At 36.0% G+C, this 27718-nt stretch overlaps 1 protein-coding gene across 2 annotated transcripts; it reads left to right on the plus strand.

Annotated features, from left to right (window-relative positions):
* Positions 1–4550: 4550 nt before the first annotated feature.
* LOC105033777 (zinc finger protein BRUTUS) lies at positions 4551–26001 on the plus strand. 2 transcript variants are annotated; one of them, XM_010908696.4, is made up of 14 exons: positions 4551–5034; positions 9320–9529; positions 13231–13425; positions 13520–13887; positions 14608–14833; positions 14918–15086; positions 15199–16452; positions 16588–16759; positions 16838–17059; positions 21344–21481; positions 22770–23004; positions 23137–23196; positions 25547–25618; positions 25696–26001. In XM_010908696.4, the coding sequence occupies exons 1-14, from the start codon at positions 4723–4725 to the stop codon at positions 25828–25830; spliced, it is 3768 nt and encodes a 1255-aa protein (XP_010906998.2). In that variant the 5' UTR covers positions 4551–4722; the 3' UTR covers positions 25831–26001. The 2 variants fall into 2 exon arrangements, with proteins under 2 accessions (XP_010906998.2, XP_010906999.2); XM_010908697.4 differs by having other exon boundaries at positions 4552–5031.
* Positions 26002–27718: the final 1717 nt, after the last annotated feature.

Consider the following 27718-nt stretch of genomic DNA (forward strand, 5'->3'; position numbering starts at 1 on the left):
TTGTTCATTGCCAGTCAAATGTATAAAAAAGTATCAAAAAACATTTTATGTTTCAAGGGGTAATGTTCCTACACCATTTGTAGGATTGGCAAATCTCTTTCAAAAGCAAATAAGAATCGGAAATAGATACGCAATTGTCAGTTATAAATAATTAAATAAAAATAATTTTTCTAACTACATATCCAAATATTATTATATTTGCAGTTGTAAGTTCTGCTGCATGTAAATGGTCTGGCGAGTAACTACTTTGATGCGGGCAAGCAAGTGAATTCTTTTGAAACAGTATAGAGAAAAATAATGGCTTTGTTTTTGTTTTATGCTTTTGCCTTTTGGAGAAAAATGATGCAGTTTTAGTTGATGAAGCCGACAAATTACTCACATTACTCAGTTGTCATCTAACCCCGTTAGGATATCGGATGAGATCCGTGGCAGTCGTCGGATTACCAGGAATTCTCTGGTCCACCACCATCCAGGACCACCGTGTTAGTCCCTCAACCCCTATCCGATATCCAGATCTTTCCCCAACAAGTAATCCTACGCAGCCCAACCCTTGCACCAAACTAGTTCCTGTGACGGTGATGTTGGTGCTTTCTTGGTTTAATTGGGTAACAAATTGAACTTGGAAGCATTATTTTTATAATTACTGGACGATATCACCCCTGCCTGATTCCACACGCAAGGATTAATAAGAAATTCCCCGGGAATCAAGCAGCTCCAGAAGCATAACAGGGGTAAAACCGTCTGATTATACAATAATTTGGGGCGCCATTGGATCGTGCCGTGTGGTAGTGAATGCGACACGAGGTGGGGCCGGGTGGGGTTGACGTGGGGAGCGATCTTGACGCGGTCCAATCGGCGCGGGGCGAGAGGCGGCATGAGGGAGCCACATGTCGGCCCCCCTGCGGCACGCACTCCACCCCCATCGCGCCCGCCCGCGCCACGCCCCACGGTTTGACGATTCCCACACGGTCGTACGACGCTGCCCCGAACTTACAAAAATGCCGTTTGTTTACCTTCTCCCAGAACCGGACCCGGCTTGGTTGTATTCATACTAAAATCGTACAAATGCTCCGCTTTAAAAACCGGCCCGCTCGTCGGAACCGTTCATGTCCGGTCTGAAAATTTCTGATTTATGAGACTCGTATGCTTGGAACTGCGTTATCCAAACTCCTAAGATCGTCCACTAAATTTCAGATATTAGCGTTCAATTATAAACCAAATAATACAAGAATTGGTCTCTTTCTGTAAACATATCTACCCGATATTAATTAGTGCTTGTGTAAACAAAAAATTTCATACAAAAATGTTATGGTGCAATTATAAATCTTCTTTTGTGCATTTTACCAACATTCAAGAAAAAAAATCAGATACCAATATATCCACATCAATATTTATTTTATTTGATAAATAAAGATAGTGTTGGCTGAATCAAAATTTTAAATTACGATAGAATAGGAGGTTCTCCTGATGTCCCATTCTATATCTATTTCTATAAGAAAATAAGATTAAGATAGAATCGAAACTCCGAAATTTATCTATGTGTGTAAAAAAATAAAATAAAAGAAAAAAAAGAAGAAAAGATGAAGAAAAAGAAAAGTAAATAAAAGAAGAAGAAAAGAAAAAAAAAATAAAAAAAAGAGAAAAATAAAGGAAAAGAAAAGAAATAAATAAGCAAATGAAGGAAGAAAGATGGAAAAAAAGAGAAAAGAAAGAAAGATAAGGAAAAGGAAAGAAGGAAGAAAGGAAAAGGAAAGGAAAGAAAAAAGAAGGAGAGAGAGGAGGGAATCTGGGAATCTCAATCCTATGGCACTTGAGCCGAAGCTACCATTAGGATGAGATGACATAGTGGGGTGTCACATTCTATGGAGAAACTGAAATATCCCTCTCCATAAGATTTAAAACCTTGAGTCGAATGCAAAAACTATCCATATTTATTTTAAAAATATATAGATACAAATCGAATACTAAAAGTATGAATATAAATACAAAGATAATTCGGATAGTTAAAATTTATGATCATAAAATCAAAGATATTTCTTAGTGGAAGATAAATCAAGTTAATAGTATATCAATGTGGTCATTTATTTTTTTTACAAAATCATAAATACTATAAAAATTTAAATAGAATTACAAATAGAATCGATATGCAGATATGGATCACATAATTATCTATCTATATTTATATCTATTTTCTTTGATAGATGCATATATAGATATAGATATTGATTGAATGCTTAAGTTTCTATCCATATCTAGATAGATTTGAATATGAAAATGAATCTATATGAGATATTATCTAGTTTACTCTCACCTCCACAACTTCAATTTGATTAAAAAAAAAACTATAGCTATTTTATAAAAAATATTAGTAACAAGAGTAATTGAAAATAATATTGTTCATGCCTCATCTCATCAACCTAGCAATCATCCTAGGCCTATGCTACATAGACAAGATTAAACATTGGGATATATTATGTTGGAGCTACTTTTGATAGGTTGGATAAGACCTAATCAAACGGCATGACCATAAAGGATATAGGGATGTCGGCCGGAGGATATCGATGTTATTTTAGAATATTTAGGTTGCGATCATGCAGGAGTATTTAGAGTACAGAAAATCAATTCTTAATGGATAATTTTAGAGCTGTATTGTTTAAACAATGAGGTGTAATTTGAGAGAGAATTTTTCAACCAATCAAACAACCATTAGTTATTATTTTCATTCAAAACTCGACCAAATAGGTAGACGAGTAGACAAGCGATGCTACTCTGCTTGGTTGGTTGGAAGATCGTTGGATGGCATTGAAGCAGATTTACAACCAAAGAAAACAATCAAGGGGTTACCAAAATATATCTAACCGGAGATTTTCTGATATTCAAGTCACGTAGACTTTCAAGAGGAATTGGAGAGATGAAAGAGAGGTTGAAGTATAAGAGCATGGTGTTTAGATTTTCCTATACACGATTAGGGTTGCGAGATTTGCAAACAAACAATTGATCTCTTTCTTTATCTATTAATCGAGGTGGTTAAGATATTTCTTTTCGGATATATTGATATCACGCTAAGTTATAACTAATTATTTTGATTTTTTGGAGATTCAATTAGTCGTTAATTTCATGGGACACATGTTGTCATCCGGTTGGCAAGTTGAGCTGTCAAATGAGATTTTACGAATGATAAATCTAAGCTAAATCAGTCATCTTAATCATTTTTTTATGATTGCTTTTATTCTTTAAATTTTTTATTCTTAGTTATTTTTTTTTAATTTAGATCAAGGCATCCGAACACGCTGCTATATCTTTTTTTCTTTCTTTCTTTGTTAATCTAACTATCTAAGTGCTATATACTTGCATAATTATTGAATCCAGCCATAGACTTATTATTCCATCTTATCAGAAGAAACAAGTATATCGTTTATATAACTTTTTAGCACTAATGGCTCGTTTAGTTTGCGAGAAGATGAGGAAAAGTACGATCAACAAGAAAATAGATGAATACTTCATATTTGATTAGAGTTTTCAAATGAGAAAAATGGGACATTTTATGAGAAAAAAAAACTGATGTGAGGTATGAGAAAGTTCAATTTTCACTAACTAAAAATTGATTTTTTTAAAATATCATTAGATTTTCGGATAAAATACGTAAGTCTTTTCCTTTTATTAAGGATATGACAGATATTTTATATAATTTTTTTTAAAAAAATTGATACTCAATCAAATATAAATCACTTAATTTTATAAAAAAATATTTTAGTCAAACAATTATTTTCAGCAAACCAAATACGTATTCGTAAAACAAAACACTCCCTCGCCTCAACCCACCCCTCTACTCTTGTGTAAATTAAAAACCACAATGGACAAATCAATTATTCCAAACCGCTGTGGTCTGACCAAACCGGTGTGGTAGCCCATCCAATTTTTATATCGTCAACAGAAAAGTGGATATCTGAGCGTCCACTGATGATTGAACGGCTAATAGCCGTGGTCCAAACAGATGCGCCCTGTTAATGAATAGGGCAATAGGGTTGTATCCGTAAATCAACAATCAAAGGCTTCCTTAACTTTCGAAAAATCAGGAGAAACACAGTTCCGCAGCCGCTGGAGGATGATGAAATGACAGTCATACCCCTCCACTACCGGCTACGATCGGGCTGAAGCGATAGCTTGCGGGGACGGACGGGGTGGAGACCAGTGATGTGGGACAGAATCTCCCACCACCCGTTGGCTAACCCCCTCGCACGTGCTCGCAGTCTCGTCCGCTGGCGCGGCACGGCACCTCCGCTTCGTGTCGGAAAATTACTGCACGAACCAGGTCCAGTGGACCATTACAAAATCCAGGACATATGTACGGTACATAACGGGCGCCTGCATTTGATCTTGAATTGTGTTTAAACAGAAATGGGAAATACGGCTAGGGACCATCGGACCGGTCCACTGGACGTGGTGCATTTAATATTTAGACCCTTCACTACGTGTCTCCGACGACAAAAATGCGTTAAAAAATGAAAATCCTTTTTTAATCCCCCTTATCAACGCCTGCGAAGTCCCTCTCGCCTCCATCACCCGCTCCGTCTCTGTTCCTCGTTGAGAAGGAAAAAAGAACCATATATAAAAGAGCGAGAGAGAGGAGAGGTTGAAGCCCTGGAGCTCTGGATGTCGGTCGATTAGGGTTGCGGAGAAATCCAAACGCTGGTTGGGGGGAGATTTGGTCGGCGGGTGGGGATGGCATCGCCATTGGCGGGGGACGGAGTTCTGGCTTTGATACCCCAGAAGCCGGTGAATTCCATCGATCCGGCTTCCTCCTCGTCATCGGCGCCCTCTTCTTCGAACGGATGCATAAGGAACTCGGCCCAGAAGTATCCAATCCTGGTCTTCTTGTATTTCCAGAAGGCAATCCGGTCGGAGCTCGATCGGCTACACCGGACGGCGGTCAAGTTCGCCACGGAACGCAGCGGGGATGTGAAGTTGCTCGCGGAGCGCTGCCGCGTCCTGTTTGCCATCTACAAGCACCACTGCAATGCGGAGGACGAGGTAGTGGTGCATTTTCTCTCTCTTCTTGGAGAAAATTTGCGATTTTTTAGGGCTTGCTTGGTGATAATTGTTGTCGTGCGAGTTGTAATGAATCCGTTAAGCTTCCTTACTATAAGTTATTGGTTTTGTGGTTTTTGAGGCCTTGATTACTGGAAATTTTGATCTGAAAAAATTTTTACTGGATGAATTGGGTCAGCTTGCAAAAAATGATGTAAGATAGTGCAAATTAGAAAATTATCTGGACTAGGAGGTGCTAGAAAGATTCGTTTATTGCGAGCATAATTATCTTTTTATTGGTTTTTTTTCTTTTCTTTTTTTTTTTTTGGTCGTGGGGTGGGTGGGTTGTTTCTTTCATCAGTTTTGGGCTCAAAAGAAGATTTTGTTCACATCTTGATTGTGCTGCTTTTTACTCGTGCTCTGTATTCCAGTCAATCGATGCAACAAAAGTAGAACATTCTTACGCGAGCCCTTGCTTGGAGATCAATATGTCTATTAATTTGTACTGTTAGTGATGTGTGGTTTCAGTCAGCTAACTGCCGTGCTAAAAGTTCTTGTACTGAAACTGTACCTTGAGAGTTTGTAGATGTGATAAATTGCAGGTGTTTGTTCACCTTCCCAACAATGTCTCACTGAATGATGTTATTATCATTTTATTAAGCTGTATCAAGGAATGATACTCTGAGGTTTGAAATTTGTAAGAAATTAGGATTGCTGAGCTGTCACGGTCAGAGGATGCAGATTACTGTACATTTACACTTCATGGTAGAGTTTTAGGATGTGACTTTACAATGGTTTTAGAACTTTATGGTCCGGACTAGGATCATATTCAATTATTGAAAATTGTTGTAGATTAGTTCTATAGTTTAAGCCTGTGGATTTGTTTGCTCTTTATGCTGTGGAAGATTAAAATCCATCTTTTCATTTGAGCTAAAAATAAAGACCTTTACACTTTTGAGATTCGATGTTCTTCAGCATTGATCTGCATATTTCATCCTATTCTTTCCTAGCAAGTCTCCGACGGAGAATTGCAATAAGCACTATGATCAAACTATCATACTATGTTGCTACTCCAACAAGTGAACTACACATGACTGGGTAATCCTGGTTTCATGAAAACTAAACTTCCTTTTACAAAGTTTTAAGAGATCAGCCTTGCCGTGCCATGACTATGGGTGAGTATAAATTATAGAGCAGTTCTACCATGGCATACGTTTCTTGTATATAAAAGAAATTTGCATTGACAATCATCATCTGATGACTACCAGAGTGGTGTATACCTCCAGGGGAAAAAGAGGCCTTGCTGCAATAGTTTCAAAGATCAACCTCATTAGCATCATGTCCCAGGACCTCACCCTCCTGATCATCCTTTATGGTAGCTGTGGTTGCCTGCCAGAAATCAGGACACAAGCTATCATTTTTCAGTATATTTGTAGTTTGTATTCAAAGCACAGAAACATGTCATTGACATGATCTCCTGTTCTTCACGAATTTACTTTGCTATCGCACAACTAGTTTATAGGCTGGCCTTGAAGCTTTAGGAATGCAGATAGAAATTTCGAAAGGTTCTTTTTTTAGCTTCAAAATTGGAAGTCATCTAGTAGTTGTCCTCAATTATGTGGAGTAAAAACTGGACATCGAATTCTGAAGTCAAAATGGAGTTTGCACAATATCTTGCTGCTGCCACCTCCTTGAACTTCTATCATGTGAGAACAGCTTCCACACTGATACATTGTTCTTGCTGTAGTCTATGGAATCTGATAAACAATACTGGGGGTAATTCAAGGAGAAAGGCTTTCATTTTTTAGCACCTTTCTTCTTTATATCCACCTCATGGTCTTTGTCATCGTTTCACCACATGTTCACTGCACTCCTTAGTTTGATAGAGGTAAACTATAACTTCTCTTTTTGGCAGCTGGTGTTAAGTGAAAAAGGACTTGGTTCTTGTCAACTAATTTAAATTTCGGATGTCTTGAAATCCTCCTTATAGAACTCCTATACCTTAATCTCAACACTTATCCATCACTGGCAAGCAATAAGCATCTTGGGGAACCGCTGTACAGCTTGTTGGGTTCTAAAACTACTGTCCAAAAGTGTGATATCTTAAGATAATGTCTCATTGTCCTGTGTATATGAGGTATATATGCGATGCTGGTGGCCACTGCCACCAGGGCCGCAGCCTCAAAATCCATCCTCTGGCTGGCAGCATCTCCATCCTCCCGGTTTCTGGAGAACTTGTCCAGGTGGATTGACAATGATGCTGAAGAGTGCAAGAACTGGGATGTCATCAGATCTCCCAATGCTATCTAATCAACCCGTCCCCATTCCTCACCCTTGCCCTGGCCTCGCTGCCTCCCGCATCGCCCCAAATCCTTACCCCAACCCAAGAAGAATCCAAGTCCTCTTCTTCCAAATTCTCTTACTTGTTGTCCTTAGGCTTTAGCACCTCTTAGTCTTTTGCCCTTGAAGTCCATCACTAAATGTCAGCTAACTATGGATATCCTATATAGTGGATTGCCATGTGTGAACCTCCCAGGAATTCTCCAAGACAATGGACTAGAATAAACTTCTTTTGTATCCCCAGTGATTTGAGCGATTGATTTTTCTTAGCTTACAATATCCGTGTATGGCTGTCCGTTTGTCTACTTTATAGTTTTTACAATTCCTCCAAATTCCTCTGTCCTAAACAAGTTGCAGGTTCCACAATTTTTACTTCATGAGTTACTCTTTCCAAGAATGGCTTATCTGCCTGTAAGATTCCAAGGATTTTTGGCATCTGATTCTTGTGGCAATTAAGATAAGCATTGGCTTTGGCTTATTGATCTTGCAATTGTTGTATACTTGTATGTCACTGATCTTGAAATTTGCTTCTTGTTGCGTGAATGCTTCTTCATGTTGCTGGAGCCTCTAGTATTGTTCGATATCTGTCACTATCCCATATCCATAAAAATGCAAAAATTACAATGGAAACAATACAAAATGTCTAAATTACTTCTAGGATTTCTCAACCTAAAATATTTACCAAACAAAATATCCAAGCAAAGGCCCTGCATAACTTGCAAGTGGATCTCTCTAGGAGGATTGGCAAAGGAATGTTTTTTCTTTCAATTTGCCAAGGCAACTTTGAAATGTCAGTTTTGATGATTTGGAGTCAAACTCCTTGGAATTGAAGAGACTAGAATCTGTGTCATCTCAACAAAAAATAACACTTAGAGTTTTTTTTTTTTTTTTTAATTCTCTTCATTAGATTCTAGTGGATCACCAAGCATCTATTGTTTGATAGTTACCACTAGGAAGTAGCTATATCCATATGGATCAACATGTTTAATGCGTCAATCAGCCATAAGCATAAGGTGAGTTATGCTAAGATGGTGATGCTGGAGTGGATGCATGGTAAACTGGGAGTAAATAATTAAAATATAGAGAATTGATACAGATGTTACCGACAGAGGATAAAGCAAGGAAAAATCTGTGATAGTTTACGCATATTTGGCATACAACAGATGCTTTGTACAAATGTTTTTATTTGTTGATTTATTTATTTATTTACCTACCTACCTACCTATCTATCTATCTATCTATTTATTGGGGGATCATGGTCATGGAGGGCATCTTGAGTAGAGATTAATTGGTTGGATTGGGAATATACAAGTCTTGGTTGGGTATAACAAGAAATGGTTTTTAAGTTAATTCCTACTGTAGATAGAGACCTTTGATAGAGAACACCTATAAAGTAATTCCATACATGGACCCTGAATTGGATATATATATATTTTTTTTCCTGTCTGGATGTACCGAAAGTATGTGATCTTGTGGTAACCTTATCTAGAAAACCTTTTTTTTGTCTTCGTCTACAAAGGACATTGTAATTGGCTTGAGTTGACACCATGGCTCTTGTGGTTGCCTTTTGTTGGCATACTAAATTGGCTAAATTGTTGTAAATACCTAATCTATTCTAATCTTACTTTTTTTTGGGAAGGTTCTCTTGGGAGTTGAGTGCATATACCCTCTTTTAATTTATTTAGAGCTGAAACTTTTTTCATAAGTACAGGTTAAAGTAAAATAAATTGCAAAGGTTTATGCTGAACCCCACTTTGCTTTTTTTTTTTTTGGAAGAGGGGAGAGGGGCTGTGGATGATTGTAGATCCTGGCAATGCATGCTTAATCATTCTAATACAACCACTTTTAAGTGATGAAAAATGGTTCATGGTAATCAGAATGCTTGCCATAGTTGTGTCCACTAAAAGTTAATTTGGAATTGATAAGCAAATAATTTTCCTCAATGTGACAGGTTATCTTTCCAGCTCTTGACATCCGTGTCAAGAATATAGCGCGGACATACTCTCTTGAGCATAAAGGGGAGAGTAATCTTTTTGATCAGTTGTTTGAATTGCTAAGCTCACATGTGCAAAATGATGATAGTTTTCGACGAGAGCTTGCTTCTTGTACTGGAGCCATTCAAACATCGGTTAGTCAGCACATGTCCAAGGAAGAGGAGCAGGTACATGCCTTTCCAATTTTCACACTGAATGCAAAGATACAAATCATTTTACTGAATTTACTTTCATGTGTTACTAGTTCAAAAAAGGTGCTAGAGAATCTATGGTTTAACCATTCACTGTCATGGTGATATTTTTGATAATGAATGTAAAGTTTCCAACTGACCTGGTTGTTATGACTTACGCCATTCACTTTAAAAAAATGATTGTATTTTACCATTTCAGTATCTGTAGTTAAAGAAATCTTGGAATCACATGGTGTTGAACTTTAAAATTAGTGGGCTGTTAGATGCATTAGACTGATTTTAGCTGGTTTCTTTGCACATGTTTCCTTCCTGCTATGGTAGCTTGAACTTTGTCTTTCTGGTATTTGCACAGGCATATTGCCAGCAAGAATGGAAAAATTACATGTCAATTACTAAGAATGACCTGATAAGAAAACTCACTCATTTGAATACAAATCTCTCGTAAATTCAAGTGGACCAGTAGAATTTTAAATTGTTAAGATAATGCCCACTTTCTTAATTCAATTGATATAAGGTCTTGTAATGCTGTTTATTACTTTTGTAATGGTGATCGCTAAAAAGGCCTTGTTTGGCAACCCTCCCATCTGAAAACAATTCCCTCATAAATTCAAGTGGATTAATAGACTGTTGAATTGTCTGGATACCCTCCACTTTCCTGATCCAATGAGTGGGAGGTCTTGTAATGGTGATCAAGTTGAGTATTGTTTTTGCAAGGATAATTAAATTGAGATCGCAACTGAAAACATCAATTTTGTTTTTTTTGGGTTCATACCTAGCAAACTGGTGGCTTATGAACCCACTGCAATGGTCATATAGAAGGATATAATCAACATGTTGCGAAAAATGATTGCTGTTCACCCATGTTTTGCTAAACCTGGTTATATTTGTTTCCTTATATAAATTGAAAATTTTGACCATCTAATATAAAGGCATGCCAATCATTAATTGAAAGGTAGTTGAGGGTGCTAATTCATGCTTTTTTTACTTGGTTGAAATATGTGGCTTTCTTCTTGGGTTCCTTTGTGTGTCTAACATGATCTTATGAAGTTTGATTTTGCAACCATGACAGATTCTAGTACTGTCTCTATCACTACTTTTTGCCATCAATACTAGAACAAAGCTTCATTTCAAAGTGATCAAGCATTAGATCTTCCAATGGTTGGAATTGCCTCCCAACATTGTACTAGGTGAAGGTATCAAGATGCATTTGAGCAGTTTTTAATCAGATTTTAAGTGCTGAATCTAGTATTAATATATCAGTTTCTGGTTTATTATTTGAAGTACTTGAAGTCAAGAGGGATGGAGATCTTGCAACATGGTTATGTAGACATCTTGTCTTGGACAAGAATAAACTAGCAAAACACAAGTGATATTATCGGGGTTATGGAATGATAATGTTTTTAGATGTCTGGTTGTATGCTAAAACTGATTGTTAGTTATAATTGCCTATAGGCGTGTTTATGTTTTGAATGACTGCGACACATTGGCATTATGCACATGTTGGATAGCCAACAACTAGAAAGAAGGGGTAAAGGCTGCGCTTGAAGGGCCTCAAATCACACCTCGGAAATGAAATAACAATAAAATATTGCTTGAAGGACATGACAAATCATTAAAGAGTTTTCCACTTGTAAGAGTCAAAAAATGGGGCCAGAGCAAGGCATTTTGCAGTAACAGCATCACCAAGACAGTGGAAAGGGCATAAAAAAACAAAACACCTCAAAATGGCTTGGTGAATGCATAAAAGGGTTTACGACGACCTTAGTGCTTTAGTTCAGTGTAGGTCTGAATAATTTATCAGAGATCAATCCACTGGATGCTAGTTTTTACCATACTGGGATGCGTTGCTCTATATTGGATGATAGATATCTCAAAAAAGAGTAAAGAGGCCATGAAACTTGAGATGATGTTCAAGAGATAGCCAATAATCTTAATTTCAAGTTGGATAATATCAAACTCCTGATGAAGGAAATCTAGCTCAAACAAGCTGTGCACTCTGCAATCATGGAGCTATAGAAATGAGCAGCTAGAAAATGGATTTCCAAAGATTTGCTAGAATGCTTTGCTCAGTGATATGAATTGTTGATGTGAATCTCTCTATTTCCAAGCGCAGAATGCCTAACTATTTCAACTTCTGGAAAACTAATACTGATGACATATCTTGCTGATTTTAAGGTTCTAGGGATGGACATCAACTGATAGGTTTGATGATCCTAATTGATGACTAAACTGTTGGATTGATGAACTGAAGCTCCAATTATTGTCAGTAAGAAACAAGGCCAAGAGGTAAGAATAGGAGCTTGCTGTGTACTCTGCACAATGGACCAAATATACAAAATCACCAAGGTGGTAACTACAAATCTACAATATCAAATGCACAAAAGAGTGGTACATATAAAGTTGATATGCAGCAAGGGTTCAGGCATCAATGTTGATGGGCATATCCGCAAGTGGTGCCATGCCAAAAGATATGAAATAATAATTAAAAAAAAAAGGCCGCACACCTAAAGGTATTAAACCATTTTGGCCTTTGCTGGCTTGGCTAGGTACCCTGTGACGTGCAGGGTATTACAGCATACATGCATGTGCAGTGCCAGCATCTTGTTGTCACAGCATGGCATGGTTGGCATTTGAATCCTTGACATGCAGTATAGCCCTTATATGCTCTTAATATACATACATACATACAAACATACATAAATACATACATATATATATATTTTAAACAATTAAATTCATTGCCTGAGTAGAAATTTTCATTACAAAAGAATTTAATCACATGTTAGTTGCTTGAGATATTGATGTGGTTGCCGACTTAATTATTTTCAAGCAAATTGTACTTTTCAAATTTTATTCTTTTACTAATCCTTTTCATAATATTATTCTGTTAGATATTCTTTTTAGAACAACAAGTTTAGAATCATTAGATCGACATTATCTCAGATTCAGTAGGTTTCTAAGAGAGAAATTGGAAAAACCTGTTCTTTGATCTTGTTTTAATCTGTTTAATTTTGTTTAACTTTAAACATTAAAAATATGTTTCTTGGACCAGCTTGAGTGATGTAAAAAGGAAAAGCTAAATTTTTATGTATATTACCGGAAGTCTGTTTATCATTTGACAGTGTCAACTAATATTGGGTGTAAAATTTCACCAAAAATTGACTCTCCTTGAATAGAGGATTCTGTTTTGATTTCCCTGATATCGATTAATAGATCATCTATTCAGCTTGCATGGGCCATGAAATGGTATTTCATACATGTAACTTGACAGACTAGGAGGTGATTCAGTTATTTTAGGAGGAATGGTATTTCAGATTATGCCACATTTTGCTGGAGATGTTATTTTAGGAGAGAATTTTGGTTATTCAGGTTTGACAAGCATTATAGATTTGTTTTTCCACGAATCTGTCATATGGAAAACCATTCTATGTAGGACTTAGTATTGCAAGCAAACAATGAGTAGGAGAGCGAGCAGGTGATTCAGTTAAATATGAGTTCCTTTTTCATCTGTCTTCTAGTTCATTCGCTTGTTATATTTTTTCTTCCTCTGTCTCACTGTTCGATATCTTGGGACAATTTTACATATCTATCTTGTCCATAATACCATATGGTTAATCTCTGCCTGTAGCATTTTCAGCCAACTATTAGTGTTTGCTAATTGTTTGGTAGTGTTACAGGTATACCCTTTGCTTATTGAGAAGTTTTCATTCGAAGAGCAGGCTGATTTGGTCTGGCAGTTTTTATGTAGTGTTCCTGTGAATATGATGGCAGAATTTCTTCCCTGGCTTTCATCTAGTATTTCACCTGATGAACATCAAGACATGTTGAACTGCATGTGTAAGATAGTACCAGAAGAAAAGCTCCTTCGACAGGTAAGAGCGCTTTTTTATTTTTTTCCCGCTTTTCATTCCACCTTGTAACCCCTTCGAACAAGCTGCATTTGATGTTAGTTGTACAATAATAAAGGTCATATTCGCCTGGATGGAACGAAAAGGCACAACCAACGTGAGGCAGAATTACTGTGATGATTCTCAATTACAGAGCTGTCTCAGTTGTGGACCTGGCAAGTTGGTTGATCACACTGAGAATCACACATGTGCATGTGGACATTCCAAGATTGGAAAGAGAAAACATACAGAATCAGAGCAGAGTGCTGGTGATTTTCTTGGGGTTCACCCAATAGATGAGATATTGCACTGGCATAACGCTATCAGAAAAGAATTGAATGACATAGCAGAAGAAGCAAGGAAGATTCAACTTTTGGGAGACTTTTCAGATTTGTCTGCCTTCAATGCAAGACTACAATTTGTTGCTGACGTATGCATCTTTCATAGGTATAATGCTTCTTGATTACTTCTTTTTTTTTTTTTTTCCCTGGAAGGACAATTTCAGTGGAAATTTTAACAGTCATTAGTTTATCTAAGATAATGAGCACCCACCATTGGCTGGTTAAAAAACTGTATATTAATACATTGCTCATGTAACTGCTACTTTCACATTGGCATTTTTTCAAATTCTTTTTTTTTTTTTTTTGTCATGTATTTTGCTCTTCCGATTTTGACTGGTTTGGCCACTATTGTTTCGTGAATATGGATGTGGGTTTAGGATTGGTCTGGTTTCTGGTATCTGAACAAAATAGGACTATCATGTCAGAAAAAAAAACAAATAAGAAAAAAAAAAATCTAACCAAACATAGCATCACACTAGCTTCTATCAGGATGCTGTTCCTTAAGTTCTGTAGGACCCCTTCGACATCCTTTGTTGCATGTTGAATATGGTTCATGGTAGGCTCATGGACCATGTATGGACAGAGCAGAACATGAATTAGAATAGTTTGAACAAGACACGCATTTCATCAAGCACACGGGCTGCTCTGGATGCCACCGACACATGCTGATCATTACAATAACATAATATAGACAAAAACAAATGTTGGAAAGTAAACTTGAATGACAGCCCTTGAAGCTGTCTGGCTAGAGTTACTAATAATGACTTGAAGTTCTCTTTTCCTTTTTTTTCTTTCCAATAACCAGAATGCTTTTGTACTAATGCAGTATTGCTGAGGATCAAGTCATATTTCCTGCAGTAGATGGGGAAGTCTCCTTTGCACAGGAGCATGCAGAAGAAGAAAGTCAATTTAACAAGTTCAGGTGTTTAATTGAACAAGTTCAGAGTGCAGGAGCAAATGTAACTCCTGCAGAATTTTACTCTGAATTATGTGCACATGCTGATCAAATAATGGACACCATTCAGAGGCACTTCTGTAGTGAGGAAGCTGAGGTAAGTTTATTAGTGACAACATGGAATTTATTATAGTTGTGAAATTTGTGCTCAAAGGTTTGCTTTCCTCCCTTCTTCCTCTAGGTTCTTCCTCTTGCCAGGAAGCATTTCTCTCCTGAGAAGCAGCGGCAACTTCTATACAAGAGTATGTGTGTGATGCCACTGAAATTGTTAGAACGTGTTTTCCCATGGTTTGTCACAAAGCTAAGTGATGACGAGGCAAGGTCCTTTCTCCAGAATATGTATCTGGCAGGTGGTCTACTCATGCTTCTCATTTTTATGTCTTTATCCATGCTGCATGGATCTTTTTATGATTTTTTTCATTCATCTAAGCCATTTGAGATGTATGCAAATGTTTGGTGCAGCTCCATCATCTGAAATTGCACTTGTTACTCTTTTCTCTGGATGGGCATGCAAGGGTCGATCCCAGGATATTTCTGATTCGGGCAAGTTCGTATGTTTGACTTCAAAGGCAATTGGTTGCTGTCCTTTAAATGAGAAAAACGAGTTGGAAGAAGATTGTGGACAAATGGTCTGTGCATGTGCTTGTCCACTTAGCACTAAGAAAGAATCATCACTTCTGCAATATGAGGATGATTCTAGGCCAGTTAAACGATGCAACTTCTTGGGAACATGTGGACATGCTAATGAAAATGGTCACTCGGAAGCAGTTGACGATCAAAAATCATTGTGCAGCAAAAACTCTTGCTGTGTACCTGGGTTAGGAGTTGATAACAGTAACTTAGGGATAAGTTCATTGACTGCTGCGAAGTCCTTGCGCTCATTGTCTTACAATTCTTCTGCTCCTTCCCTAAATTCCAGTCTCTTTAACTGGGAGACAGACATTATGTCATCTAATGTGGAGAACAATGTGAGGCCAATTGACAACATCTTCAAATTTCATAAAGCAATCCGCAAAGATTTGGAATATTTGGATGTTGAATCTGGAAAGCTTATAGACTGTGATGAGGGCTTTCTCCGGCAATTCAGTGGAAGATTTCGTCTTTTGTGGGGTCTATATAGAGCTCATAGTAATGCTGAGGATGAGATTGTATTTCCAGCTTTAGAATCGAGGGAGAATCTTCATAACGTGAGCCATTCATACACTCTAGACCATAAGCAGGAGGAAAAGCTATTTAAAGATATTTCTGAAGTTCTTTCAGAGCTCACACAACTGCTTGATGGCTTGGGAAGGACCAATGCTAAAGCTGATGCTGCTGGAAATGGCTCCAATTCTTCTGTTCAGGGTATTGATTGGATAAGGAGCCAAAATGAACTTGCTACAAAGCTTCAAGGCATGTGCAAATCTATACGGGTTAGTCTGGATCATCATGTTTTTAGGGAAGAACTCGAGTTGTGGCCATTGTTCGACCAACATTTTTCTGTGGAGGAGCAGGATAAGATTGTTGGTCGTATAATTGGGACAACGGGGGCAGAGGTTCTCCAATCAATGTTACCATGGGTAACTTCCGCGCTTACTCAAGAAGAGCAGAACAAGATGATGGATACATGGAGGCAAGCAACCAAAAACACAATGTTTAATGAGTGGCTAAATGAATGGTGGAAGGATGCTCCTGTATCATCACAGGATGCAACAGAGTGTTCTGTTCTTTCAAAAGGTCTTATCTTTAAATTTTTTTCTGCAATTTGTATGCTGCAGGAAGTTTTGACTGTCTTGATATAAAAGGATTATGTGGATATTCTATTTTGTATATAAATTGTTGTATTTAGTCTTCTTTTTTTTGGCCCTGTAGGAACTGATTATCAAGAAAGTCTTGACCAAAGTGACCAGATGTTCAAACCTGGCTGGAAAGATATATTTCGGATGAATCAGAATGAACTTGAGGCAGAGATACGGAAGGTTTCTCGAGATCCAACGCTTGATCCACGAAGAAAGGCATATCTTATTCAAAATCTCATGACAAGGTTAGCTGTACTAATAACTATTCATATGTGTAGTTTTTGTTCATAAGTCCTGTAATAAGTAGGAAATGGTTATTGCAGCCGCTGGATAGCCGCTCAGCAAAAGTTACTGCAACCAAGAACCGAGGAAACAACAGGAGGGGAAGATGTACCTGGATGCTCTCCATCATTTCAAGATCCAGAAAAACAAGTACTTGGCTGTGAGCATTACAAAAGAAATTGCAAACTCCTTGCTGCATGTTGTAATAGATTGTTCACATGCAGATTCTGCCATGATAAAGTCAGCGATCATCCAATGGACAGGTGTCACTCTCGCTTCCACTTAATTTAAGTTAGAGATGCATACTAACAACTTATCTGAAAATAAAAATATGCTGTAAAGTTGTAAATGAAAATTGTAAGATCAATTGAAACCTATTCGGAAATATGAAGACTTTGAATTTATGGATGAAATTATTTAAAATATTATCTACTGCAAATATGTTCTAACATGTTAATTTCTATGGTATTCTTGATATTGTTTGTCATGTATCTGCAAAAGTAATGTATGGTGAGCACAGCTTAAAATAAGGACCCAAAAGATATTACCCTACCTGTGCTTATAAATCTACTGGAGTTCATTAATTTTATTTGTAGCTGCATTTTTTTTATTTGTACTGATATTTTTGTGTCACTTGGATGGTGGTTGAGGGGCCATGCAGAGGCTGGAGGTTATTGGGTGCGTGAATGCAGAAGTTATTGGCTTGTTGGGGCTGCAGAGCAGTTGTAGCTTTTGGAGCTTGGAAAGAGAGCTGGCTTATTTGCTTTGCAAACCACTTTTTAAACATGGAGTAGGCAGCTATAGTGGCTTATCCTAGGGCAAATTGGAAATGCAGAAAAATAACTGTCATAGTTCTTAGTCTTGGATTATGTATATGAGAATTTCATTGTGCACCGCGAGCGGTGTGCACCGCTTTATGTGATTGCTCCACGTAGCCACCGCTTTCCAACGCGTATTTAATGCCTGCAGTTCCGCTTTTTTGAAAATCTTATATGACAAAAATATCTCTACTTTTTTAAAAAAATTATGACATCCTGTAGCATATAATGACTTCCTACACGAGGATATCATAATATGGCTCAGAAAATTATAACATTCTGTGCATATTATGATATCCTATATCAAATTATGACTTTCTGCATGCAAGATGTCATAATATGGCCAAAGATGTCATAATATGGGTCAGGATGTCATAATATAGAAGGAGCATTTTTATCCAATCACTTTCTAACGCATATTTAATGTCTGTATTTTCGTTTTTTTGTTTGAAAATTTTGAATGATGAAAATGCTTTTGCTCTTTGAAAAAAATTATGACATCCTGAGGCATATTATGACATTTTATGTCAAAATTATGACTTCCTGCATGCAAGATGTCATGATATGTATATAAGATATCATAATTTTTTTTTTCAAAGAGCAGGGGTATTTTTGTTATTCAAAATTTTCAGATGAAAAAGCGAAATTGCAGGCATTAAATGTGCATTGGGAAGCGGTGGCTACGTGGACCAATCACATAAAGCGGTGCACTCTACGTTGGATTTTCTATGTTGCCCGCAGTGCACAAAGAATTTTCCTTGTGTATATGTGGTTGCTGCCTGCTCTAATAAAGGAAGATGATAATCTATTCAGTGGTTGATTTTCTTCTTGTTGTGTGATGTAGGCTAAGCTAGATCCATGCGTGCCATTGGAAATAAGAACAAACATTTGTTAGGTCGAGTATCATTTCAACATTATCACTATCCAATCTGAAACTAATTTGATCTGAAGATGGTTGGAATCTGTTTATAAATGGTTAGGTCATTTTGATTCGGATTAGTGAATGGTTTTGACGACTTGAAGATAGGCTTCAGAGAATATAATGCAACCTTTGAGGCTTTGAATGAGTAGCTCACAATATCAAGAGCATGTAATAATCATTAGAAGGGAATATGAGATGATTGGATTGTCATGAAGAGCATATGAACTACATGGAGAAGACGCTGAGAGATTATTGCAATCTTGAAATTTAAGGGGTTTGATTGGATAGCAAGTAAAATCGGAGGTAATTTATGTTCTATCATCCACTACTTATATTGGAGAGCATGCAATATCTGAAAAATTAAACAACCTACCTCTAATTTGTGACAATTATGTACTGATCTTCCTAATTGACATCAAATTTTTGGCTGAAATCAACGATAAAGCAAAGCAAGCAAGTGTTTTCATGAATTTTAGGTCTTCCAACCATCATGTGGATTTATCAGGACATCTTAGTCAATGATTTGATGTACGGGAATTTCTGTTACATTCTTGCTGGAGAATTGATTGGTGAGTTTGTGCCTTAAATAAAACAAGTCCAGGGGGTTATGGTAAGCAAGCTGGTTATATAAAATGGAGAGCAGGAAATAGGAATTTTGTTAAAACTGCTTGACACTATTTCTTGACAAGGCTAGAAGAACCTTTTGGTGGATCTTCGGATGACACTAGAAGTGTTCGATATGCTAGAAAGAGAAGCATTGAATTAGAGGTGTCTATTTTCTTAGATATGTGAAACAGTAGACCTTTCTATATCGGTTGTGGTTGTGGATTGTCTGTGGAGCATACAGCGATTTTTGCTTAGGACCAATTATCAGGAGATCAAAGGTCTAATTTGCCACTGCAAAACTACCTGTTGTTGCAAGTATGTGGTAGGTCCAATTTACCACAGGAAGTTTAGGTAGCTATGCAACAAGAGATGAAAGTACTTCTAAAGAGTGAGTCCTTTTCATGAACTATCAGGCATCAGCAGTCTCTGCTCATCTAATTCCGTTGTTGTCAACAGATTTGAGCAGTATGGATGAGTACACTGGAGAATTCTACTAGTTTTTCTAGTCAATGAGGAAGTAAATATTTGAGGAGGCAATGGCAATGAGATGTTGAATAAATAATTGTGGGAAATAACTAAGGGCCTACTAGAGATGTAGCAAGCTTTTCCAATAGTGCGATTATTTGGCCGATCGGTGGGTGTTGGCTGAAGACTTTCGCTCCTTTTAATGCTTAAGCCATCGCAGGGTTATCATCCTTAAGGGGTAAGAAGTTATTCTGGAATTAATTAAGTACTTTAAAACTTGCCTTGATGGTTCAACAAGTCAAGCTAGATGCCATCTGCTGTGCAAAGGCCTGCACACCCCACGCATGTACAATGTGTTAAATGCGGTCCTATTGGCAGCATATGCACTTCCATGCGTGGATGCTGTCCTGTGACCACATCGCATTGGCGTTGGGCCATAGTATGAGAGACCAAGCACCTATCGTTGGTCAAGCAGCTTGCATATGAGGTCCAACACCTATATATGTCAAACAGCTTGCATATGTGGCCTGAGCACATATGGACTATATTGATAATTATTTGTTTCATCATAAGTCACTTCCCAAAGAAGAAGATTGACTTTTGGGTGCGCTTATAAAGATTGGTAGTTTTTATATTATTATATATTGTCTAACAGGTAGGTACCTTAAACTTAGATATTAACTAATTCATGTATTTTGCTTCTTTTCTGATTTTTCATCATTCAATAATTTGTATATTTTTTTGTTGCATTAGCATATTGAAAATTTGAACATATGTGGTAAAGAAATGTTTCTTTTTAGGATTAAATGCTATGTTGTGCTCCAAAATAGAATCTCATATAACTGCAGAGGATAAATTTCCTTACTTCTCTTAATATTTTTGCATATTTTATTTCTTTTCTTTCTTTATCTATATCTATGAATTGTATATATTTAAATATTTTTTGAATGCCAACTGCATAGGCACCTGCATATTTACCTGTATATATGCACAACAAGGCACCTTGACTGCCTAGACACTGCAGTTGCATTTTAAAACTTCAAACATATGGAAAAATCAAATGCAGTTAGGCATAACCATCTGTTGTCCCTGGGTATTTGGCCAGCAGTTTTTTTTTACCATCCACTAAAATGAGGATGAGTGATTGGAATCACTATTATTATATATGAGCTCATAAGCATCTGAGATTAGGAGTTGATTGATGTGCCTGATCTAAATCAACAAATTTTAGTAATGACATATATGCTGATGTTATGCAGGTTAATTAGAGTTTGGAAAAATGTGAATGTACTGACAATTTTGCAGTCCATTGTTGAATGCTGGCTTTTGCTTTATCTTCGACTCCAATTAAATTCTTAGCTGCTTGTAGTAGTGATAAATACTGTCTGCTTTATTGAGGTTGTTGGAGTTTTGATATTCTTGCATGTCCTGATTAGTTTCTGATTAGCTCCCTAATTATCTGACTGTCTCTGACTTTATAGCTTCTAGCATTTTATTTGGAGAGCCATAATTATTTGCTTAAATTTTGTGACATTAATTTCGCTTCAATTTATTTGTGAATAGTTATTTCATAAGTTTGAGCTGCCCACCACTCCTGCACATTGATATTTTTCAATTAACTGATGATACCTACCAGATTTTAGTATGTTTGAGCTGGAATCAAATCTAGTCATAATTGATAAGAGAGAATGTTATAATTGGTAATATGCCTGACTTTATGATTGTATTTTCTGCAGAAAAGCAACGACTGAAATGATGTGTATGCATTGTCTGAAAGTTCAACCAATTGGCCCAACTTGCAAGACCCCCTCCTGTGATGGATTTTCAATGGCCAAATATTATTGCAATATCTGCAAGTTTTTTGATGATGAAAGGTTCTTTTAAGCTTGACTCCTTTTCTCAAGTATCATATATTGACATGAAAATGTACCTGATGATGACCTGTTTTCAAATGATCTTTTTTATCTGATGCAGTTGTTGCAATTATTATGAGTCTTTTTAGACTACTTATCGCAGTCTCTTTAATTTTCTGTGTTTGGCTTAAAAATTAAAATATGTGTTTCTCCAAATTGTGGTTGATACTTGATACCCTGATAAATGAAAGAAATTCCTCTAGTTTAGTCTGTTTATTTCTAGTTTGTTCTACGTAGATTAAGAATCTTTGTATCTGAATAAATGACTGAGATACCTTTTGTGTATCTTCCAGTCTGTGTAATGTAACCAAAGATCAGGTCACAGTAATGTAATGTGGAGGGCTGAAGATAATGAAGGAAAGGAGAGTTCTTGTACACGGTTCTTGTTTACTTGTAGAGAACAATAATAATGATCTTAATCTTTCTAAAAATGTTTCCTAACCATTTGACAAACTTGATCACATCAAAGTGATTTCTTCAAACTCATTTTCTTAGTAGAACTTCTGACTTAGATGAAATTGATGTTTCATTTGTCCATAATAGAGACCAACCAGCCAACCAAGGCATCATATTCTTTCAAGATTACAAAAAATTCTAAAATCAGTCTATATTAGTAAGAATGCTTTGGGTGAGGGATGAGTTAGACTTGTACTACATAAACATGGGTACCTATGTCAGGTACGGATTTCTGTCCAAGCATTAGATTTTTTCCAATATCTAAGAATTTCTTCTCATGAACCTGTACCTAGATTCACGCGAGTACTCATTTGAAATTTGTTGTTAATGTAGGTTAGAATGGTGACTTGAATTTTTGTGTTTTTATTGTATAAGCTTGAGGATTGTATCCAAATTTGGTTTTTGTTCTTATAATTTGTGCCTCAAATATGAAGATGCCCCTTATCAAGGTTTTGATTCCTTCCCTTCTTTTCCATCTTTTTAGTTTCCAACATTAGCAGAACCTTGGTGGTGTGCACCTTTGTTGTGTGAGAATTTACTCGGCATGAATATAACTTTTTAATCTGCATTGTGGTTAATGCCAGGGCATCTGTACCCAAAGGAAGTTAATAATATTTCGAGACTTTCCTTCAGAATCATCACTGTTAGCAGTATATATCAGTAGTTATTTAGAACAGGAAAAAGAAAAAGAAGAATAGAAAAAAACAGAAGCAAGAAATAAATTTGGAAGTCCTTTCAAAAGAAGAATATGGATATAATATTAAGTATCTAAAACTGCAATCTTTTGTTTCAGGACTGTATATCACTGTCCATTTTGCAACTTGTGTCGTGTTGGGAAAGGACTTGGTGTCGACTTCTTTCACTGCATGAAATGCAATTGTTGCTTGGGAATGAAACTAGTTGAGCACAAGTGTCGGGAAAAAGGACTCGAGACAAACTGTCCCATATGTTGTGATTTTTTATTTACATCGAGTGCAGCAGTGAGAGCTCTACCCTGTGGCCATTTCATGCATTCAGCATGCTTTCAGGTTTATTCTTCTCAGTCATGCCAAACTTTTTAGCACGATAATTTGATCCCCTTCTGTGTCCATGTCTCTCATTTTATATTAAAATTACTGATGAAGTTGATTGTTAACCAAGCTTTCCCAATTTCTGTGCAGGCATACACTTGCAGTCATTACACTTGTCCCATATGTAGCAAATCCTTGGGAGACATGGCGGTAGGATATCATTATTCCATGCATCTTGTTCAGGAAAAGCATAGTTACCTTTTGTCATTGTGTAGTTTCACAGTTTGTCTTATATTGGATGGACTGCAAGGAACAAAGGGCATAGTTCAGATAGTAAAGAATGGGTCTGATCCTTTTGAAAATGCAATGTATTACTCCTTTATTTTGATACCCCAATAAAAAAAAAAAGAAGATAACTCTGACTGGCTGGTGGTGTTTTATTTTGTGCATGCATGTGGATTTACTTTCGCATCTAATCAAGAAATGTTACATTTTTTCAATTGTTCAACTCCTTATATTGTTTTGCATATTTGGATTTACATGTTAAGTCCCCAATATGGGCTGTTGTTATTAGAGTAATTTGGCATTTTATTGTTTCAGTGACATGATACACAAAACCTTGAACTCTTCAGATATATGATTTGTAACAAATTTGTGTACCTGTGTTTCCTCACTTTTCTGATGCATCAAGGTAGGAAATTGAGTCTAAGACTAGGTGTTTACTTGTTTTTACAATTTTCTTGTACCTTGAATCTATGAACATATTGAATTAGAAATTGTCAGTCCTAGAAAGCTATTGACACTGTTGTTATATACTCTTCCTGATCATCCTATTAAAATTTTGGTTTTTGGCCATCAGAAAGTTCTTCACTAGTTCATGCATTTTTTGTATCATTCATAGGTTTATCATGGTAGAACGTCTGTTTTTTTCCTCTAGATGTGATTTTCTAATTTTATCTCAACAAAATTCATGGTCAACAACATTATTTCACCTGTATTTTAGAAAGAGCTACTTTTCTTTTGTAAGGGATATGGGAGGAGAGCAACCAACTCGATTGGTAGGATATTTTCTAATGGAAAGATGTGTAAAATCCTTTTGAGAAAAAAAATGAAAACTGTCTGTCAATTGCATCCCTTCATCTAGGACCATGTGATAATAATTGATGAAGAGATCAAGAGGCTGTTTTAATTCCAAAAATTGTGACACACCTTGTCTTGATAGGTTTATGTGCCTTTTTCTTAGGAATCTTTCTTCCTCCCTCTTAATCCTTTATGGTCATTCTTGATGTCTTTCATGTTGGTGGACTTATAGTACTGTGGTTTTATAATCATCAAGCTTATTGACAAAAGAGGAGGGAAGTTGAGAAAATGGTGTTTGTGTAGTAAGTCTTCTTTGTTGTATCATTTCATTGTCAAGCTTTCCTTTTAGAGGTAGACGGACTTCATTTCCCTCAGTATCTAAATTGCCCTTGTTGATGGTAGGCACATTCTTACTGTTATTGCTAATCGGTGTATGGATACATAAGAAAGTAAAGGTGAATGGAGAAATTTGTTAAATGGTTCTTCCATCATCCGTGTGATGCCTAGTTCATCCTTCATGCTGATTCGTTGTCTTATTGTGCTGATTCCCGTCTTACTTTGTGGTGCAAAAATTTATACTACACTGAACTTCTTGCTGGTCAATGGTTTTCTGACTTTGTACATAAACCCTTTAAGAACTCAAATGGATGTTGGCATCATGATATTTAAAGCCAAACTATCCTTTCCTCCATTTGTTTTTCCCATCATTGCTTCAATCTTGATAGTTCACCATCAATTGAACTATGCTGCTGGGAAGTTTTAGAGTACTCATGATCCAAGTGTTATTTCATTAGGAAACTCAATAAGCCCTAAAATTACAAATCAAGTTTGACTTGAGAGGCCTAGAATAACTAGTCATGATTTTCTATGTTAAATCTAAACTCATCCACCATACATCCATTCCACATCACTAAAGTTGATTTTGATACAGATGATGTTCGATTAACATTGATATCATATCAGATGGTGGGCAAACCCACCCATAGGCATCTTCCATAGTTTTAGAATTGTAATACTTGCAAAACCCAGGCCGCTTCTAATTGGTGAGCAGTTGCATTCTAGTTTCTTGTGTGCTGTGCATGACATCTTACATTTGATGCAAAACTCAGTGCTTTGTTCAGACATTTCCATGTTAATTGTTGTTCATTGTTTGAGGAATGTGTTTGAACATCATATCATGGACTTACGGCATCAAGCCTATTCCTTTGCCTCTGAGTTAACAAAATTTTAGATCTGTCAATTAACTGTGACTTTAGCGTCTATCACGTATCTTGCATGTATGGCAATTTTCATTTTCCTCGTTAACTACAGAAAGAAAACAATCAGTCTACCTAGGTGCAGCTGTGAGAGTCCCTCTGGGAGAAACTTATATTATGCGCCACCTCAAATTCTAACTCCGGAATTAACTATCTTTATTTTTCTTTTCTTTTCTTTTCTTTTGTGGTAGTCGAGATATCAAAATATTTATGTATTTATTCAGGTGTACTTTGGCATGCTTGATGCCTTGTTGGCTGCTGAAGAGCTTCCGGAAGAGTACAGAGATCGATGTCAGGTGTGTTTCGTCATAATATCTCTACCTCTTTCATGGCAGGTATTAATGGCGGTTAAATAATTACGATCGTATTTCAGGATATACTATGCAATGACTGTGATAAAAAGGGGATGACCCGCTTCCACTGGCTATACCACAAATGCAGTTTTTGCGGTTCATATAATACCAGGGTAATCAAGGCTGACTCTTCGATTTGCTTCACATCAAATTAGGGAAGGGTGCCTTGCTTTTCTTTGAATTTTTTTCCGGGTGTAAATAATATTCTTGCACCAACTATTTGTAGTTTTGGCAGTTCATTTTTTAACACAAATTTAAAGAATCCAGTGGCGTTCTCCAGCAGTTTTCTGACAAACCAGATAAATAAACGAAATTATTACTCAGAATTCTCGTGCTTTTTTTTTTTTTTTTTTTGGCAAGAGAATTCTCGAGCTTTACCCATGTACCATTGAAACGGACGGTAGGTCAGCTTTTCTTAGGCCTGGTTTGGATTACTTGAAAAAAGAAAGTAAGAAGTATGCGCTTTTGTTAGTTCGGGAGCCCGGGTCTGACACCTTGCATCTAGCTTGCTGTTCGGTTTGCTTCTGCACCCAAGCAAATGTTCTCTGCCTCTTTTCTATTAAACAATTTTCCCACTATTTTATCTTGCTTGATTTCGGGTGGACGCTTGTAGTTGGTCCTTCTATAGCTTCTATCTAGTACCGTGGAAAATTTTCTCCGAAACTTGAAGTTTTGATACTAGACCCGCTCTATTTGTGACGCAACTGATGCACGTCCAAAGAGTCAAATAACTTTCAATGTCGAAGGAGTCGGGTCTTGTCAGTGCGTCCGTTCTTCCGCCCGGAGTTCTTTCTCGTGTCTGGTTGATTGAAGGTAGAATGGCAGATTTGAGGTTGTAACTTGTGTTAACTTGTTTTATATTTATTTTTCATCTCTTTGTTCCAAAACAGTTGGGTGCGCGCTAACTGTTCGCGCATTTAGGATTCCTATTAATATAGTTCTTTTTTCCGTTCTTCACATTTATCACATAACGTCTTGTCGATCTTTCTTCCAATGGGACAATTAAAAATGTGTTTTGCGGACTTAAACTTGTGATTAGATCTTATAGATGTGCTTAGTTGTGAGTGGATTTCCGCTTATCGGTTCAAAGGTACGGCATATAGGATAGAAATGTTGTAATTGATTTATTTCAATGCCCTTCCACTGATCATCAACTTCCCAAGATATTAGTGGGATGGGCTCAGCTAGAGACAGCCCATATCAAGACTCTAGCTGCCATTTGACTAGGCTCCGGATTAAAAATTCTATCGATCTGTCCAGTAAATATCGCAGAAAGATGGTCAATTTTATATTAATCAACTTACTCATATTTTTATATTTTTTAAAATAAATAAATTATTTTTTATGGATAATATTTATTCAAAAAATAAAAAAATCTTATCTATCTCAAAATTTTTCCTATTAATCAAAAAAAAAAACATTTTAATATATTCTTAATCTTATAATATAATAATATTTATATAATATATTATTATAATATAATATTAAATATTAAATATACTATATTATAATATTATAATACTATAATAATAATAGAAGATATTAACATAATATAATATATTATATTATAATCTATAATATATTATTAAAATAATATATAATAATATAATAATAAATTATTATATATTATATTATTATAATATATCATAATATAATATATTTATGTATAATAATATATACTAATATAATAATATAATATATATTATATTATATAATAAAATATATTTTATTATATTAATATATTATAATATCTTATTATATGATATATGATAATAAAATAATATAATATATTATGATATAATGATATCATAATATATTATATTATATTATATTATTATATATAATAATATTTATATAAGATATATTATAAAAAATATGAATAAATCTTAGCAACTTATTAGAAAATTAATAACATAAAAAAAATATGAATAATATATTTTTAAATTATTTTTAATATATAAAAAATATAAATAAATTATTTTTTATTAAAATATTATTTTAAAAAAATATTTATATAAAAAATATAAATTTTTAGATAAATTT

This window comes from Elaeis guineensis, chromosome 6, assembly GCF_000442705.2.
Source record: "Elaeis guineensis isolate ETL-2024a chromosome 6, EG11, whole genome shotgun sequence".
Lineage (NCBI taxonomy): Eukaryota > Viridiplantae > Streptophyta > Magnoliopsida > Arecales > Arecaceae > Elaeis > Elaeis guineensis.